Below are 16,566 nucleotides of genomic sequence, written 5' to 3' on the forward strand. Positions count from 1 at the left end.
AGAGGGAGAGGAAGAAGCAGGCTCCCCACTGAGCAGGGAGCCCCATGTAGGCTCCACCCCAGGACCCTGGGATCATGACCTGAGCCAAAGGCAGATGCTTACCACCTAAGCCACCCAGTTACCCCCCTTGCCAAATTTGGTAATAGTTTTCAAGTACTAGAAAAATATTCCGTAAAATTCTTTGGAGCTGTTCATAGTATAAAGGCTACAGGTAATACACATTTTTTAGCTTAATCTACATTTTTAACATTCCCATTACTTTCTTAAGAAAAGATTGTGAATGAAATAATAAATCAAACCCTGCTTTGTAGCACTTTGTTGGGTTCCAAGGTGTAAATAACCCCTGGGGGGGGGGGGTTGCTTTCAAGCTTCCAACAAGATGTTGCCAAAGGTGGATTTGTAATTAGCATCATCCAGTAAGTTTCCCACCTTAGAGCTGGAACAGAAACAGACAACCTCCAAAACAGAAAGCGTAAAATGTAGCAAGATGGTTAGGAAGCAATGACTTTGTAATATGTATTTCTCTTTTTTCTAATCTAATTATAGATTTATATAATTTAACTTCTAGTATTTTTTTTAACTTTTAATACTTAATAGCCAGCTCGTAAAATTCCTGAAAACCAAACAAGGAAAAAATAAATAAATAAAGCTGAAGGAGGAGAGGTGTCAGAGCTAACAAAGGGACCCGAGGTCCAAGTTTTAAGCCTGAATCCAGGGACAGTGGTTAACGAGAGTCAGCGTGAGCCGAGCTCTACTGTAGGCAATTAAATCTGTCTTCTAGTGACTCCAGTGTAGGGAGCTGGAAGAGACAGAGCAGGGCCTCAAGTGCTTACGAAATACCTGGGAAATTTGGAAAACATAATTTCCTAGTCCCTACCCCTATGCGGTTGATACTTTCAGAGGTATCCTGTGTTCAGACACAGACCCCTGTGCAGTGCAGGGAGAATGTAGGAAGGGATGTTACTATTTTTCATTGAGATGTGAGAGTCTGCGTTGTGTCACCAAGGAGGTAATGGATTGAAAACCAGAGAGGATAGGATAAAGAGCATTGTTGGAAATAGGTAAATCTCAGCTGCATTGGCAGAGAAGTAGAACATACAAGAAGACACCCAAACGTCAAAGCTCATGATGGAGAAAAGATGGTGGACCCAGGAACATGCTAGTTAAAAATAGTGAGAGATCTGGGTGCCCCGCTGGCTCAGTCAGTAGAATATGGAACTGTAGGTTACAGGGACCAAGCCCGTGTTGGCCTTGGAGCCTACCTAAAATTAAAAAAAAAAAAAAAGTGAGTGGTTAGGACACATTGATTTAAAATCATTAAACATTCACGGGGCGCCTGGGTGGCTCAGTGGGTTAAGCCTCTGCCTTCGGCTCAGGTCATGATCTCAGGGTCCTGGGATCGAGCCCCACATCGGGCTCTCTGCTCCGCGGAGAGCCTGCTTCCTCCTCTCTCTCTGCCTGCCTCTCTGCCTCCTTGTGATTTCTGTCTGTCAAATAAATAAATAAATCTTAAAAAAAAAAAAAATTTAAAATCATTAAACATTCAATGAAAGGGAATGCTTTTTTTTTTTATAAAGTTGAGATAATATGTGGACAATGTGATGAATTGTAAAAACATTTAGTAGGTTGACTCCCCCGACCCCCCCCCAAAAAAAACCCAGTTAAGTGCTGGGGAATTTAGGGATTAATTCTTCAACGTTACACATTCTTTTCAATGTCACAAACTAGTTAAAACATACTGAGAATGGGGCGCCTGGGTGGCTCAGTGGGTTAAAGCCTCTGCCTTCAGCTCAGGTCGTGATCCCAGGGTCCTGGGATCGAGCCCCGCATCAGGCTCTCTGCTCGGTGGGGAGCCTGCTTCCCCCCTCTCTCTGCCTGCTTCTCTGCCTACTTGTGATCTCTGTCTGTCAAATAAATAAAATCTTTAAAAAAAAAAACAAAAAACAAAAAAAAAAACATACTGAGAAAGATTGCATCACATTCTCTAAAGCCATCATGATTCTGATAACATCAGATAAAAACACATCAGAAAGAATATTAATGTAATGAATATAGCTGTGGGGACCTTAATACATTTGAAGTTTATGTTAAGACTGCAGGGATAAGTTTTAAGAATGTCATCAGTATCAAATATGAAAAATGTGATCATTTTCAGTGAAACATTTCAAAACATTTGGTAAGCTTAATACTCATTCATTGGGCACCTGGGTGGCTCAGTGGGTTAAGCCTCTGCCTTTGGCTCAAGTCATGATCTCAGGGTCCTGGGATTGAGCCCTGCATTGGTTGGGGCGGGGTCTTTGCTCAGCAGGGAGCCTGCTTCCCAACCCCCTACCCCGCCCCCCGCCCCTGCCTGGCTCTGCCTACTTGTGATCTCTCTCTTTCTCTCTGTCAAATAAATAAACAAAATCTTTAAAAAAAAAAATACTCATTCATAATAAGACATTTAAAAATACGAAAAGAGGGGCACCTGGATGGAGACAGTTAAGCATCTGACTCTTGATCTCAGCTCAGGTCTTAATCTCAGGGTCATGAGTTCAGGCTCCATGTTGGGCTCCATCCATGCTGGGCATGGACCTACTTAAAAAAAATAAATAGGGGTGCCTGGGTGGCTCAGTTGGTTGAGCATCCTGCACTTGATTTCAACTGAGGTCGTGACCTCCAGGCTGTGGATGGGCCTGCATTGAGCTCTGTGCTGGGGGTGGGTAGGGAGTTGGGGAGTCAGCTTCCCCTCTCCCTCTGCCCCTCCTCCCCACTCACGTGCATGGTTACATTCTCTCTCTCTCTCTCAAATAAATAAATCTCTTAAAAGATACATGAATCTTTTAAAAAAATAAAAATATGAAAAGAATGTGCTTAGTCAACGTAATGGGATATTTTCCTCAATATCAAGGCATTCCGTAAACAGTAATATTAAATAATGTAGTGCAGGTGCAGGAATGAAATCAGTGGGAACAGGATAGAAAACAGTAAAAACAGACCTTCTTCATGTGGGAATTTAGTACATAAAAAGATAATTTTCAAATAAGTAGGAAAATGATGGACTATCGGTAAAAGGACATTGAGAAAATTGGCTCTCCACTTAGGAAAATGAGATAAAATCCTTCTAATTGATAATATTCCTTCACTAACATACAGTGTAGGTGACTTTAAGAGCTGAATGGGAAAATAAAACCAGAAAAATAGGAGAGGAAAATGGGTTTAGAGCCCTGGAATATAGAAGACCTTAAACATGACTTAAAGAGAAAAGCCTTGGGGAGCCTGCCTGGCTCTGTTAGTAGAACATGAGACTCTTGTTCTTGGGGTCGTGAGTTCAAGCCCCACCTTGGGTGTGGAGCCTGCTTAGAGGGAGAGATAGACAAAAGCCAAAATGGAAGTGGTTGAAGATTTTGGTGATATCAAAATTTTAAATATTCCCATGGCCTCAGATAACCTTGAAGTTAGACAAGCAAAAGACTAAGTAACTGAAAAATACGTAACAAGGGACTAAGTCTAAATTTGTAAAGAATGGAGAAGTGGGAAACCTCAGGGATAGGGGTCATTCAGCAAAAAGGAAATAAAAGAAGGTGCCAGGTTTGTGGGTTTTTTTCCCCTATCAGATTGGCAAACAGGAAAAAGGTTACTGATAAACGTTGGCGAGGCTGTGGGGAAATTAGTACTCAACATTCCATGATGGTGGGGGTGTAAATTGGAACAGTTACTTTGGAGAGCAATTTGGCAATCTTTACTAAAATAACGTGCACACCCAGCGTGTTTGGGAATTTTACCAAATTGATGAGACACTAGTGGGGGGCGGGGGAGGAATCAGTTCAGAATACAGGGTTTTAAGATGCATGTATCTGATAATGATATTATTACAGATAAAAGGTTTAAAGAATTGGCACCAAATCCCATTCACAACATCCCCCAAAACACATAATACTTGGAAGTCAATTCAGAATGATTGATCTATTGTAAAGGTATCCATTTGCCACTGGCAGAATGAGGCAGTTGGAATCAGAATCCCAGCAGGGAGTTCATTAGTTTTGGTTTTTGTTTTCTCCCCCTAGAACAAAACATATTATTGTGAAATGTAAGGTTGACATAGGAGTGGGTAATAGGCAGGATATGAAACAGTGTCCTGGAAAAGAAGTGAAGTAGAAAGACCAGCCCTGGCAGGTAGAACCATGTGTATAACACAGGGGCAGATGAAGGATGGCATCGTCAGTAGTGGATTGGGTGAACTTGTGAAGACAAGTCTTTGCTCTGGGGGATGATGGGGTCCTGCCCTGCAGCAGGACTGGGTTCCTGTGTCACACGGCTTTAGCCAACTTGAGTTCTGTTAGATGAGCTGCTCCACCTCCCAAGTTTCTCCTCCTCTCCCTCAGTCTGTTGGTTTGTTTTTGCCATTTCTCTGCAGGTCCAAGCTTTGTCCTGTGCCAGTAAGTTTGAGGCTGAGCTAAAAGCCGAGCAAGATGAGCGGAAGCAGGAGGAGGAGAAGAGGAGGCTCCGCCAAGCTGCCTTCCGGGAGCTCAAGGCTGCTTTCAGCACATAGTCAAGTAACCTTGACCTCCATCCACACAGTGCCTCACAGATGCCCCTGAGAGAGCTGGCTGGGCACCCTCACCCCTGCCGCTCCCACCCCTACCCAGCCTCCACACCCACCACCCAGTGTAAACTCCGCAGCCTCTTGGCGGGGCAGGGGAGGCTCTCGTCCCTGTGTGAGAGGGGCTCCCACAGGGTCCCAGGGTCCTGGGATGAGCCAACTGGCCCCCTTGCTTCTCTTTCCTGCCCTCCTTCCTATGTAGCCAGAATGTGCCTCTACTTGGCAGTTTGTACTTTTTCCTTGTCCCTTTGCCACTCTGCATCAGAGAGTATTAATTTGTGCAGATATTTCTTTCTTTGATGGTCCTCAGAGGAGATAGTCCCTGGAGGGCTCTGATGTTAATGTTGCCCCCATTTTCTTGGGTGATTCTCTGCCCCTCTCCTCTCTGTGTTCCCCCTGACCCTCGCTTTTTTTCTTAATCCAACTTCTCTGTTTCCACTCTGAGCCTGATTCTGCCAGTTGCTTTTGCATCTTCTGTCTTTTGATGATGGTGAGGTTGAAGGCAAGCCAGGCTGGACCACTACCTGTCCCCTCTTCAACAGGGGGAGTGGCATGCTGCTGAGCTGACAAAACAGTAGAAAAATAGAATATTCTGTTCCTTCCTATCACCTTTCTCCTGTCTCTTAGCATTCCCCACGGACTCACCCTCTTCAGTCCCCCTCCCTTCATGTCTTCTCATTTCAGCCTTTCCTTGTACTCTTAAATACTGTGCAACTTACCTGTAAGAATAAGAAAATAATCAGAAGTGATATTAATGCGTAGAAGAATCTCTGTTAAGTCTGACTATGCAAATTCTAATCCAGCAGACCCCTACATTCCCAAGTGACAAATCCAGAGCTTTTCAAAATCCCCAAGGTCATGACCGTCCTCATCTGGCCAGTTTCCAACTTTTGCTCCCAAGATGTTGAGGTGATGCTGTTCTTACCCCCAAGTGCAAATTTTCATGTTAGGTGTTTTTGGGTTAGCTCGTAAATACCAGGGTTTTACAAATACTTCCTAGCGTCATATTTATTACTTCTCCTTTGTAACTGCTGTCTTTACCATAGGAAAACATCTGCATTTCTACTTTACAGCTGTCTCTTTTTAAATAAACTGTGCAAGTGGACTTTGCCATCACAGCTATGTGCTTCTAGTCTTCTTCGATTTGGAGGGAGAGAGGAGGGCACTTTTTGCAGGGGCCACATCCAGCCCAGGCTCCTGTTTGACACCAACTCCTGGAAGTAGAGTTAGAAGTGGTAACTAGAGGGATGCCTGGGTGGCTCAGGGGGTTAAGCATCTGCCTCCTGCTCAGGTCATGATCCCAGGGTCCTGGGATTGATTCCCTCTTTGGGCTCCTTGCTCAGTGGGGAGCCTGCTTCTCCCTCTGCCTGCCACTTCCCCCGTTTGTGCTCTCTGTTCAATCACTCGCTCGCTCTCTCTGACAAATAATAAAATCTTTTTTTAAAAAGGAGAAAAGGAGTGGTAACTAGAGGGTCAGCTTTCCTCAGGGGCATTCTACGTACTGAGGTTGTGAGTCTGCCGCTCTTCCCCTTCTCATCACTGAGGACTCTCTCAGCCACAGGTAAAATCCAAAGCTTAATTTCTCTTGCTTCCTAGACCCCTTGAAACTCTGATGAGGGCCAATGAGCCCTCCCACCTTCCTATGTAGATTCTGGGGCATTTAGGGACCTGAGTAAGAACCTCTCTCTGAAGACAACACCCATAGCTCCCCAGGGAGGATCATTGTGTTGTTGTTTTTTTTCTTAAAGATTTTATTTATTTATTTGATGGACAGAGATCACAAGTAGGCAGAGAGGCAGGCAGAGAGAGAGGAAGGGAAGGAGGTTCCCTGCTGAGCAGAGAGCCTGATGTGGGGCTCGATCCCAGGACCCTGGGATCATGACCTGAGCCAAAGGCAGAGGCTTTAACCCACTGAGCCACCCACGCGCCCCATCATTGCAGTTTTTGCCCAAAACCAAGACCTATGATTCTTTGGCATCATTTTTCCAGGTAGGGTCACCCTCCAGCCTCCCTACCCGAGGAAGTGGACACGAAAAAGAGATGGAGACACTCTGGCCATAACAATCCAGGAAGCGTGTTTCTTGGCATTTTCTCAAACAAGCTGAGAACCTTTCTCTGTCTACACAAAAGCCTGCCCATGAATGTTTCTAGCAGCTATTTCTTAAAACTTGGGAGCAGCCAAAATGCTTTCCAGTAGGTGAATGGATAAGCTGGTCCATCAGTACAACGAGATATTAATTCAGACGTGAAAATAAATACTAACAATGAAAAAAACTGAGCTGTCAAGTCACAGAACGATGGAGGAAACTTAAAATGCATAGTGCTAAGTGAAAGAAGCCAGTCTGGGAAGTTTACACATGGTATGATTCCAACTATGACATCTGGAAAAGGAAACTACGAAAACTGAAGTTAAAAAGTCGGTTTGAGGGACGCCTGGGTGGCCCAGTGGGTTAAAGCCTCTGCTTTTGGCTCAGGTCATGATCCCGGGGTGCTGGGATCAGGCCCCACGTTGGGCTCTCCACTTGGCGGGGACCCTGCTTCCCTTCCTCTCTCTGCCTGCCTCTCTGCCTTCTTGTCATCTCTGTCAAGTACATAAATAAAATCTTAAAAAAAAAAAAAAGTCTGCTTGAGAGGGAAAGGGGGCAGGATGAATAGATGGAACACGGGGGATTTTAGTGGTCCTATAGTGTTCCTGTAGAGGTTGTTACACATTTGTCAAAACACAATGCACAACACTAAAAAGCATGCCCTAATATAAACTATGGGTTTCACTTGATGATAAGATATTATTACAGGCACACCAGCTGTAACAAACATAGCACACTAATGCCAGATGTTAGTAATGGGAAGGGGGAGGTGCAGGGAGAGAGATATATGGGAAGTTTACTTTCTCCCAAGTTCTGCAAATCTGAAACTGCGCCTGGGTGGCTCAGTGGGTTGAGTGATTGCCTTCAGCTCAGGTATGATCTCAGGGTCCTGGTGATCGAGTCCCAGTTCATTATAATTACTTAAAACATCCATTGGCCTCTCTGGACAGCTAGGCCCATGCAAGAGCTAAAAACTTGTGACTGCAAATGATAGAAAATGTAACAGAGAAGAACTGAAGACAAAAAGAACAAATAAGGGGCACTTGGTGGCTCAGTCGTTGGGCGTCTGCCTTCGGCTCAGGTCATGTTCCCAGGGTCCTGGGATTGAGCTCCACATCTGGCTCCCTGATCCTCGGGAGGTGGGCTTCTCCCTCTCCCACTCCCCCTGCCTGTGTTCCTCCTCTCGCTCTCTCACTCACTCTCTCTGTCAAATAAATAAAATCTTAAAAAAAAAGGACATATAATTGGACCAGGTAGCTGGAGACCAGGGGTAGGACTTCTTTGCCCCACCTTGATCACAGAGTTCTCTAGATGTTGTTCTCTTCATGCCTCTTGCCCACAGCTCCCACTCTTCCCCTCTGTGGCCATGACCATGGCCTTCATTGGTTTTTGTTCTGGGTCTCTGCCATGGCCTCCTGGCTGCTTTCCCTGCCCCATTTGCCCAGATGGGCCACTCTGCAGTTAGGATAACATTGGTTTCTAACATCTTTGCTTCAATTTTTGCTTCCCCCACTTTTGGGATCTAGTCCCTACTCACCTGTCCTGTCCCATCGCTTACCCCTCCTCCCTCCCATCTCTCCTTCCAAACCACTCTCCAGGTACACAGGATACCTAGTGGTTCCTAGAAAGTGGGGTTCCTGAGAGCTATGCACGACTATTTACTCCACCTGGCACTCCCTCCCTCCTTTCCCCTGGCAAAGGACTCATTGTTGATGACTCAGCTCAGGGATTATCTTCAGGAAGCTTTCCTGATGGCCCAGGCTAGGTGAGATGCCCCTTGGGGTTTGTTTCATTTTTCCCTAGTGTACTCTTTTTTTTTTTTTTTTAAGATTTTATTTATTTATTCGACAGAGAGAAATCACAAGTAGGCAGAGAGGCAGGCAGAGAGAGAGAGGAGGAAGCAGGCTCCCTGCTGAGCAGAAAGCCCGATGCGGGGCTCGAACCCAGGACCTGGGATCATGACCTGAGCCGAAGGCAGCGGCTTAACCCACTGAGCCACCCAGGCGCCCCCCCCTAGTGTACTCTTTATGACATTATGCAATACCCTTCTCTTCACTTCTCTTTCTCTTTGGACAATGAACTTGAAGGACAGGAACTCTGCCTTACCCACCGAGGTAGACCTAGCATGCTGCCCGGCCTGTGACAGGCTCCTCTGCCTATTTGTTTCACAAGGACAAAGCGGGTTTGTCGCAGCAGAGATGGGTAGGGAGGACCTCTATCACCGATTCAGGGACCTTCTAAACACCCTGACCTGGGAGCCTGGCCTGAGGGAAGAGCTCTGAAAGTGAGGATAGTGGAGATGGTGGGGACATCCTTCTCAGTGGAAAAGTGATAAGTCTACTCCCCAAAGGCCCTCCTTTGACTGAGCAATAGGGAAACCAACAAATCGACAAACCAGTTCTGCCTCTGCCCTGGGGGCTATGTGATGTAATGGGATTTGGAGTCAGATGGAAGCTAGTAGTTTAGCTTCTCTGATCCTCAGTCCTCCCCCTGTAAAATCCAGATGATGATCATTGACCTGGCCGATTCCAAGCCTTGTACTTATCAGTGCCCAGGACACGATTGGCTCTCTCTCTATCTTCCACCTCATACAACTGCAATCCTGTTTCCTCCTGAGTCTTGGGCAAAGGATCCCAGGCCAGGGTGCCCAGTTCTGGTTGCTGCCTTGGCCCCAAGCGCAAGTGCCCTCTTTCTCGCTTCTCTGTTCTTTTGAGGCTCCTGACCCCACTAGCCCAGGGAGATGCCTGCTCACCTGCCACGCCCCCTGCAGCTGCCACTTGCTGAGCCCTCCAGGCTGGATTGCTGGATCACATGACCCGACATCTGTGGCCTTGCCCCTGCTCAGATTTCTGCCTGCTGACCTTGCCTGCCCACCAGACCAGATTCTGGCCACATCTCTGCCTGCGGGGCTGAATTAGAGCAACAGTGGTTCCATAGACATCCCCAGGGTCCTGTGCTAGTGAGGGGTCCTGGGGGGCAACTTAGGGTTCTACAACTTAGGGAAGTGCTAAGGATAGACCTTTTCAGGGGTCAGTTTCCCCTCCCCTGCATCCTTCCTGAAACCAGTCACTTTCCGTACTCTGTCTCATGGGATTGGTAGAGGTGCACAACTGCTCTTGCCTTCTTGAAAGGCAATTTGGTAGACTGTTAACACTGAAACTTTTAGGAGCACCTGGGTGGCTCAGTCAGTGAACTGTCTGCCCTCAGCTCAGGTCATGATCCTAGCGTCCTGGAATCAGGCCGCATGTTATCTGCTTCTCTCTCTCTGCCTGCTGCTCTGCATACTTGTGCTCTCTCTCTCTCTCTCTGTCAAATAAATAAATAAATAAATCTTTTAAAAAAAACCCTAAAATTGTGTTTATCTTTGCTTTAATGAATCATTCCATAACTTAGTAGCTTAACACAGTAATTAACATTTGCCATCTCATGCAGTCTCTGAGGGTCAGGAATTCAGAGGCAGTTTACCAGGTGGTTCGAGCTCAGCATCTCTCTTGAGGCTGCAAAACATCAGTGGGAGGGGCAGTCATCCGAAGGCTCACGAGGGGCTGGAGGATCCCCTTTCAAGGGGGCTCCATCATACGGTTCCCAAGATGCTGCTACCTGTTGGCCAGAGGACTGAGTCACTTGCTACATGAACCTCTCCACCGGGCTGTTTGAGTGTCCTCACAACATGGCAGCTGGCCTTCCTCAAACAGGTGATACAAGAGACCAGAGATAAGCCACATTGTCTTGACTCAGGTCATGATCCCAGGGTCATGGGATCGAGTCCCACATTGGGCTCCCTGCTCAGCCAGAAGCCTTCTCCCTCTCCCTCTCCCATGGTTTGTGTTTCCTCTCTTGCTGTCTATATGTCAAATAAATAAAGCCTTTTAAAAAACAAAACACAAAAAAACCTCTAGCTTCAGGGGTGCCTGGAGGCTCATTTGGTTGAGCATCTGCCTTCAGCTCAGGTTATGACCCCAAGGTCCTAGGATCGAGCCCCACATTGGGTTCCCTGCTCCACAGAGAGCCCGTTTCTCCCTCTGCCCGCAGCTCCCCTTGCTTGTGCCCTCTCTATCTGTCAAATAAATAAATAAATAAAATTAATCTTAAAAAAAAACCCCAAAAACCTAGTTTCAGAAGTCACACTCTGGGGGTGCCTAGGTGGCTCAGTCGGTAGGGTATACAACTTTTTAAAAAATATATTTTATTTATTTTTTTACTTGACACAGAGAGAGAGAGAGAGAGAGAGAGAGCACAAGCAGGGGGAGAGGGAGAAGCGGGCTCCCAACCGAGCAGGGAGTACTATGTGTGGCTCACTCCCAAGACCCTGGGATAGTGACCTGAGCGGAAGGTAGATACCTAACCAATGGAACCACCCAGGCGCCCAAGCAAGGATGTATTTAGAGCGATACTCATTACTGCCTTGCTTGTCATAGCAAAACTGCTCGAAATAATCAGGATGTCTATCAGCAAGGGATGGATTAAGTGTATTATGGTACAGACATGTAAATGAACACAGCTAGGGAATCATTTAAAACATATGGAGGACACCAGGGGGTACTGTTTCTTGGAAAAAGGTTAGGGTCAGAGCAGCACGCATAGAGCTTTTGTTTCGTTTGTTTCACAGGAGAGATACAAAATCATGACTCTGCCCATGCAGACTAAGGTGCATGAGGTCAGAGATAAAGTGGATTTGGGGCAACCATCATATTCTCAGCACTTGGTGGTGCTGAGAATGGAGAAGGACATCATATTTGTCTATGCATCCAATGCTTTGGGGGAAGCCATACCAGAAACTGTCAACAGTGGGTGACCTCAGTAGGGGAGAACCTGAGGGTCTTGAGTAGGTCTTGGGGGGATTTAAATTTTTTTTTATATGTGTTTGCATTCTAAAAATGTAAAAACCGTAAGCATGTATTGCTTTACTGCTATTTATAACAGTTAGTGAAAAAGAGAGGAAACTGTCTGGCCACCATGAAACTGAGAAGGGCAGTTTGTACATCCGTGTGGGAACCCTCTGGGACAGCTGCAGTATGAAATCCTAAATATGCAAAAGACTCAGGAGAAAACGAAAAAAAAAAATTTTGGGACATGTTATGGGACATTTATATGAAAGGATACATTTATTACATTCCAAGACAGTTTTTTATGATTTAATTTTCTTGGTATACATCTGAAGGTTAGAAATGAGAGTAGAATTTAAAATATGCAAGTACTTTTATAATAAAAATGTTTTCAAACATAAAAATGGATCTGTTTCCATAGTTATCTGAGCAGCATTTCCCTGATGTTTGCTCAGCTCTCTGGCTCTGTATCTTCCCCCACTCTCTTATGTGTGTTTTCTCTTTGGTTTTCAGTTATGAACGTAACAATTTTAGTTAGCGTCCCAATCTGAGTGGCCATTGCCCTCTTCACCAACAAATCCATCCTCCCTTTTCATCCACTTCCAAACTTCTGCATCCTCCCTTCCCTGTCTCCTACTCTTCCCTTATATTCTATTCTCCTGCTCCTTATTCAGTTCTACTCACCAAATTCAATGGCTGTTTCCCCACCCCAGACTCCTTGACCATCTTGTAGATTGGCACTGCCAATCAATTTCTTCCTGCCTCTGTTCTGAGACTGGCTCCTGCTCCTAACCTGGTCCCACCTGTAACTTTTCTCTGCCACCAGCTGCGTGTTTTCCTCCCAAGAGTCTGTCTTATCTCCATGTGTTTCCTTTCTGCAATTTGCTGATTGTAGGTGATAAGCCACGATTTCAAAGATCTCCTCTCTATGGATGACTCTCAGATCTGTAGCTCAGACCCCGGAAACTTCAGTTGGGGCTGTTGTGGGAGGCAGCTACATGGACCACTCCTCGTAGTCTAGGCTTCTTCACAGAACGGCGACCTCAGACCATTTGGATCTATTATCTGGAGCTCTTTGTTTCAAAAGAGACTGTTTTAGCAAGTATGGTAAAGCTTTATCACCTTTGTGATCTAGCATTGGAAGTCACCTCCTTTCACTTCTGCCATATTCTATCAGTTATATATAATAGCCCCAGGGGAAGGGAATTAGATTATACCTCTAGAGAGGGTAGTGGCAAGGTTCTAGAGGGGTATGTTGGATGGACAGTATTGGTGTTGCCATTTTTAGAAAAATACAATCTATGGCAGTGGATCCACCAGTATTTGTTACATACTAAACTTGCTTCTGGTTAAACTGCATACTCCTTTCCCCCTCCCCTGTCCCCCAGTGATCTATTATTATTAAAACCTTCTCTGTTTCTGTCAATGATACAACACGGGTGAAACTTTGTTATTTTCCTAACTAGAGTGGGTATCAGTCTACTGTTGTAACTTTAAAACCACTATTTAATGAAACATTGGAAAAACAGAATGAATACCAGGAGGGGAAGGCACCCTTCCTCAGAGTAGATGATCAAGAATTGATTTGATTCTGTAGGCATTTACTGAGTGTCTACCGTATGCTAGGACAATGTCAGCTGCTGAGGGCGTAAAGTCAACTACTCCTTCCCCCTCCTCCTCCCTCTCTTCTCTTCCTTTAGATTTGGTTCCTGCTCTCTAGAAGCTTTTACTCTGGGGCTAAAAACGTGGCTAAGACGCTCTGAAAAACAGTTGCACAGTTTCTGATAAAGTTAAAAACACCACATAACCACTAATCCCATCCTGAGGTATTTATCCAAGTGAATTAAAAACCTATGTTTGCACAAATACTGCTTCTGAATATTTATAATGGCTTTATTAATAATTTCCCCAAACTGGAAACAACCCAAATGTCCCTCAGCAGGGGAATGGATAAGCAGATACATGGAATAAAATGCTACTCATGAAGAGAAGGAGAAGGAGAAGGAGGAGGAGGAGGAGGAGGAGACGGACAGAAAACATAACAGTGGTTTAGGGGCCAAGAGTGGGGGTTAGTGCTGACTACAAAAGGTTATTGAGGGAACTCTAGTGGATGGTGGGACTATTTTGCACTTTAATTTTAGTGGTATTACACACACCTGTATGCATTTGTTAAAAGTTGCAGAATGACCACTACAAATGCTAATTTTACTATATATAAATTATACCTTAATTATACATATATTTAAATTATATCTGACACATATAAATTATATATATATATAAAATAAAAAATATATATAAAATTACAGACACTGGAGGCACAGCATAAGAGAGGAGGAGGTGGCATGACAAGCTGGTTGGGGACATGGGCTCAGTAATCAGCCTGGGCTAGAAAGTCCTGGCTGGAATTTAGAGGAAGTAAGGACTTCTTCCAGGTGCCTGGTTGGCTTTCTTAGTGCACCAAAGTGCCATCCTCAGGATTACAAGAGAGAATGAAAGTCAAGCCTTTAATAGGGTGGTTAGCACTTAACAAACATTAGTATTGCTTTCTTTTTCTTTTTCTTTCCTTCTTTTTAAAGATTTTTGTTTATCTATTTGACAGAGAGAGACACAGCGAGAGAAGGAACACAAGCAGGGGAAGTGGGAGAGGGAGAAGCAGGCTTCCAGATGAGCAGAGAGCCTGATGCAGGGCTAAGTCCCAGGACCCTGGGATTATGACCTGAGCCAAAGGCAGACACTTAAGGACTGAGCCACCCCGGCGCCCCAGTATTGCTTTTTTTTTTTTTTTTCCTTTTTCTTAAAAATAACAGCTCAAGGGGCAAGGTCGGTGGTCTAAGGGAGGGGATTAAAAAAAGCTTCACTGAGGCAATAACATATGATGTAGGCTTTTAAAGATGAGCAGGAGTTATGCAGATTGGCAGCAAGCGGAGTAAGTGTTGGGAAAATCATTGTAACAAGAGGGAATAACACAAGCAAAGGTTAAAACAGAATGGCTTATTTGAGGACCTTTTTTTAAATTTTTTATTTTTTTGCTTTTTTATACCACTTTATTCCAACCTGAGCACCTCAGTATAAAACTAAACACTGGTGAACTATTTTCCTTACTAATTCTGAATTACTGTAAATGTACAAGTTCTGCTAGCAGTTCAACACTTAAATTAAATAATTTCTGACACATGGTAGATTTCATATAATGAAAATACCTAAAACAATTAGTGCAATATACTGAACTGATCAAAATAAAATGAACTTTGGAAAACAAGCCTGCAAGATTGTTACTAACATACTGCAATACTTATGTTACAAATTACTGGTACATTGTTTATTATGGTTCTAGCCATGTAGGAACAACTGAAGCCCCTTCCTTTCAAAGGGAGAGAAAAGGAAAAAATTGGCTGTTTTAGTAACTGTACATTTTTTATACTTTTAAGTAACTCTTAAATATTACAGGAAAGTAATAAACATATATGGAGACTACAGTGCAGTACCCTATTTACAGTACAGCTGAAGATCGAATTTAAAATAATCAAGTTTGAATGTACATAATTGTTAGTGCATTGACTATATTATAGGACCTTTATTTTTAAAAATATTTTATTTATTTATTTGTTTGTTTAATTTATTAGAGAGAGAGAGAGAGAGCCTGTGAGCCTGGGGGTGAGGGGAAGGAACAGAGGGACAAACAGATTCAATGCTGAGTGCAGAGCCTGATGGGGGCTCAATCCCATGACCTGAGCTGAAATCAAGAGTGGGATGCCTAGGGCGCCTGGGTGGCTCAGTCAGTTAAGCATCTGCCTTTGGCTCAGGTCATGACCTCAGGGTCCTGGGATCGAACCCCATGTTGGGCTCCCTGCTTAGCAAGGGAGTCTGCTTCTCCCTCTCCCTTTGCCCCTCCCCCTGCTCATGTGCTCTCTCTATTTAAATAAATAAATAAAATCTTAAAAGAAAAAAAAAAAGAGCAGGACGCCTAACTGACTGAGCCACCCAGGCATCCTTGAGGACCTTTAAATATGGGCATATCTGAAGCAGTAAGTTCAGGAGAAAAAGGAAGGGAAAGGGGGTGATATGGGTCTAGAGTTCAGCAGAATGAGATTGTGAAGGGTCCTTTTCAGATTCTGCATTTCTAACAAGCTTCCAAGTGATGCTAATGCTACTGGCTCATTGACCACATTTTAAGCATCAAGGACATAAAGATCAAGGGAATAAAGTATTGCAGAAAATAGGGAGTGGCCAGTCACATTGAAGGTGGGAAAGTACTATATCATGGTCAGGACTGAAAAACTCCAGAGATCAACTTGTAGGTTGAGGTATCTGAGAACAAGCAAGAGAATAGAAGCCACAGTGGTGTGGTTGATGATTGCTTGCCGGATATCGAAATTGGGTGAGTATAAACAACTCTTTTTTTTTTTTTTTTTTTGACCGAGCGATCACAAGCAGGCAGAGAGGCAGGCAGAGAGAGAGGAGGAAGCAGGCTCCCCGAGAGAGCAGAGAGCCCGATGCGGGGCTCGATCCCAGGACTCCGAGATCATGACCTGAGCCGAAGGCAGCGGCTTAACCCACTGAGCCACCCAGGCGCCCCTAAACAACTCTTTTTCGGAGTTTGGGTTTGACAGAGAACAGAGAGGTAGGGAGGTCGTTGGTGGGGGAATTGTAGTTTTTACTATTAACTTTCAAGATGGAAGACATTTGAATATTTTATTTTTTACTTTTTTTTTAAGATTTTTTTTTTTAAAATTTGAAAGAGAGATCACAAGTAGGCAGAGAGGCAGGCAGAGAGAGTGGGAACCAGGTTCCCTGCTGAGCAGAGAGCCCAATGTGTGGCTTCATCCCAGGACCCTGAGATCATGACCTGAGCAAAAGGCAGAAGCTTAACCCACTGAGCCACACAGGTGCCCCTATTTTCAACTTTTTAGAGTAAGTTCTGTGTCCAAAATGGAGGTTGCATTTACAACCCCAAGATCAAGAGTGGCATGCTCTACCAATTGAGCCAGCCAGGCACCCCAACTTTTGAGTATTTAAAAAAACTGAGCCTAAGGGTGCCTGGGTGACTCAGTGGGTTAAAGCCTCTGCC

The 16,566-nt window shown here is 44.6% G+C and overlaps 1 protein-coding gene across 1 annotated transcript in view; it reads left to right on the forward strand.

The window, feature by feature from the left end:
* EFHD1 (EF-hand domain family member D1) overlaps positions 1 to 5,700 on the forward strand; it is a 42,071-nt gene extending 36,371 nt beyond the window's left edge. The window contains exon 4 of the mRNA XM_047722622.1: positions 4,397 to 5,700. Coding sequence (XP_047578578.1) covers positions 4,397 to 4,531 — 135 coding nt within the window. The 3' untranslated portion in view covers positions 4,532 to 5,700. The remainder of the gene's footprint in view (positions 1 to 4,396) is intronic.
* Positions 5,701 to 16,566: the final 10,866 nt, after the last annotated feature.

Source organism: Lutra lutra, chromosome 3 (assembly GCF_902655055.1).
Source record: "Lutra lutra chromosome 3, mLutLut1.2, whole genome shotgun sequence".
Taxonomy (NCBI): Eukaryota; Metazoa; Chordata; class Mammalia; order Carnivora; family Mustelidae; genus Lutra; species Lutra lutra.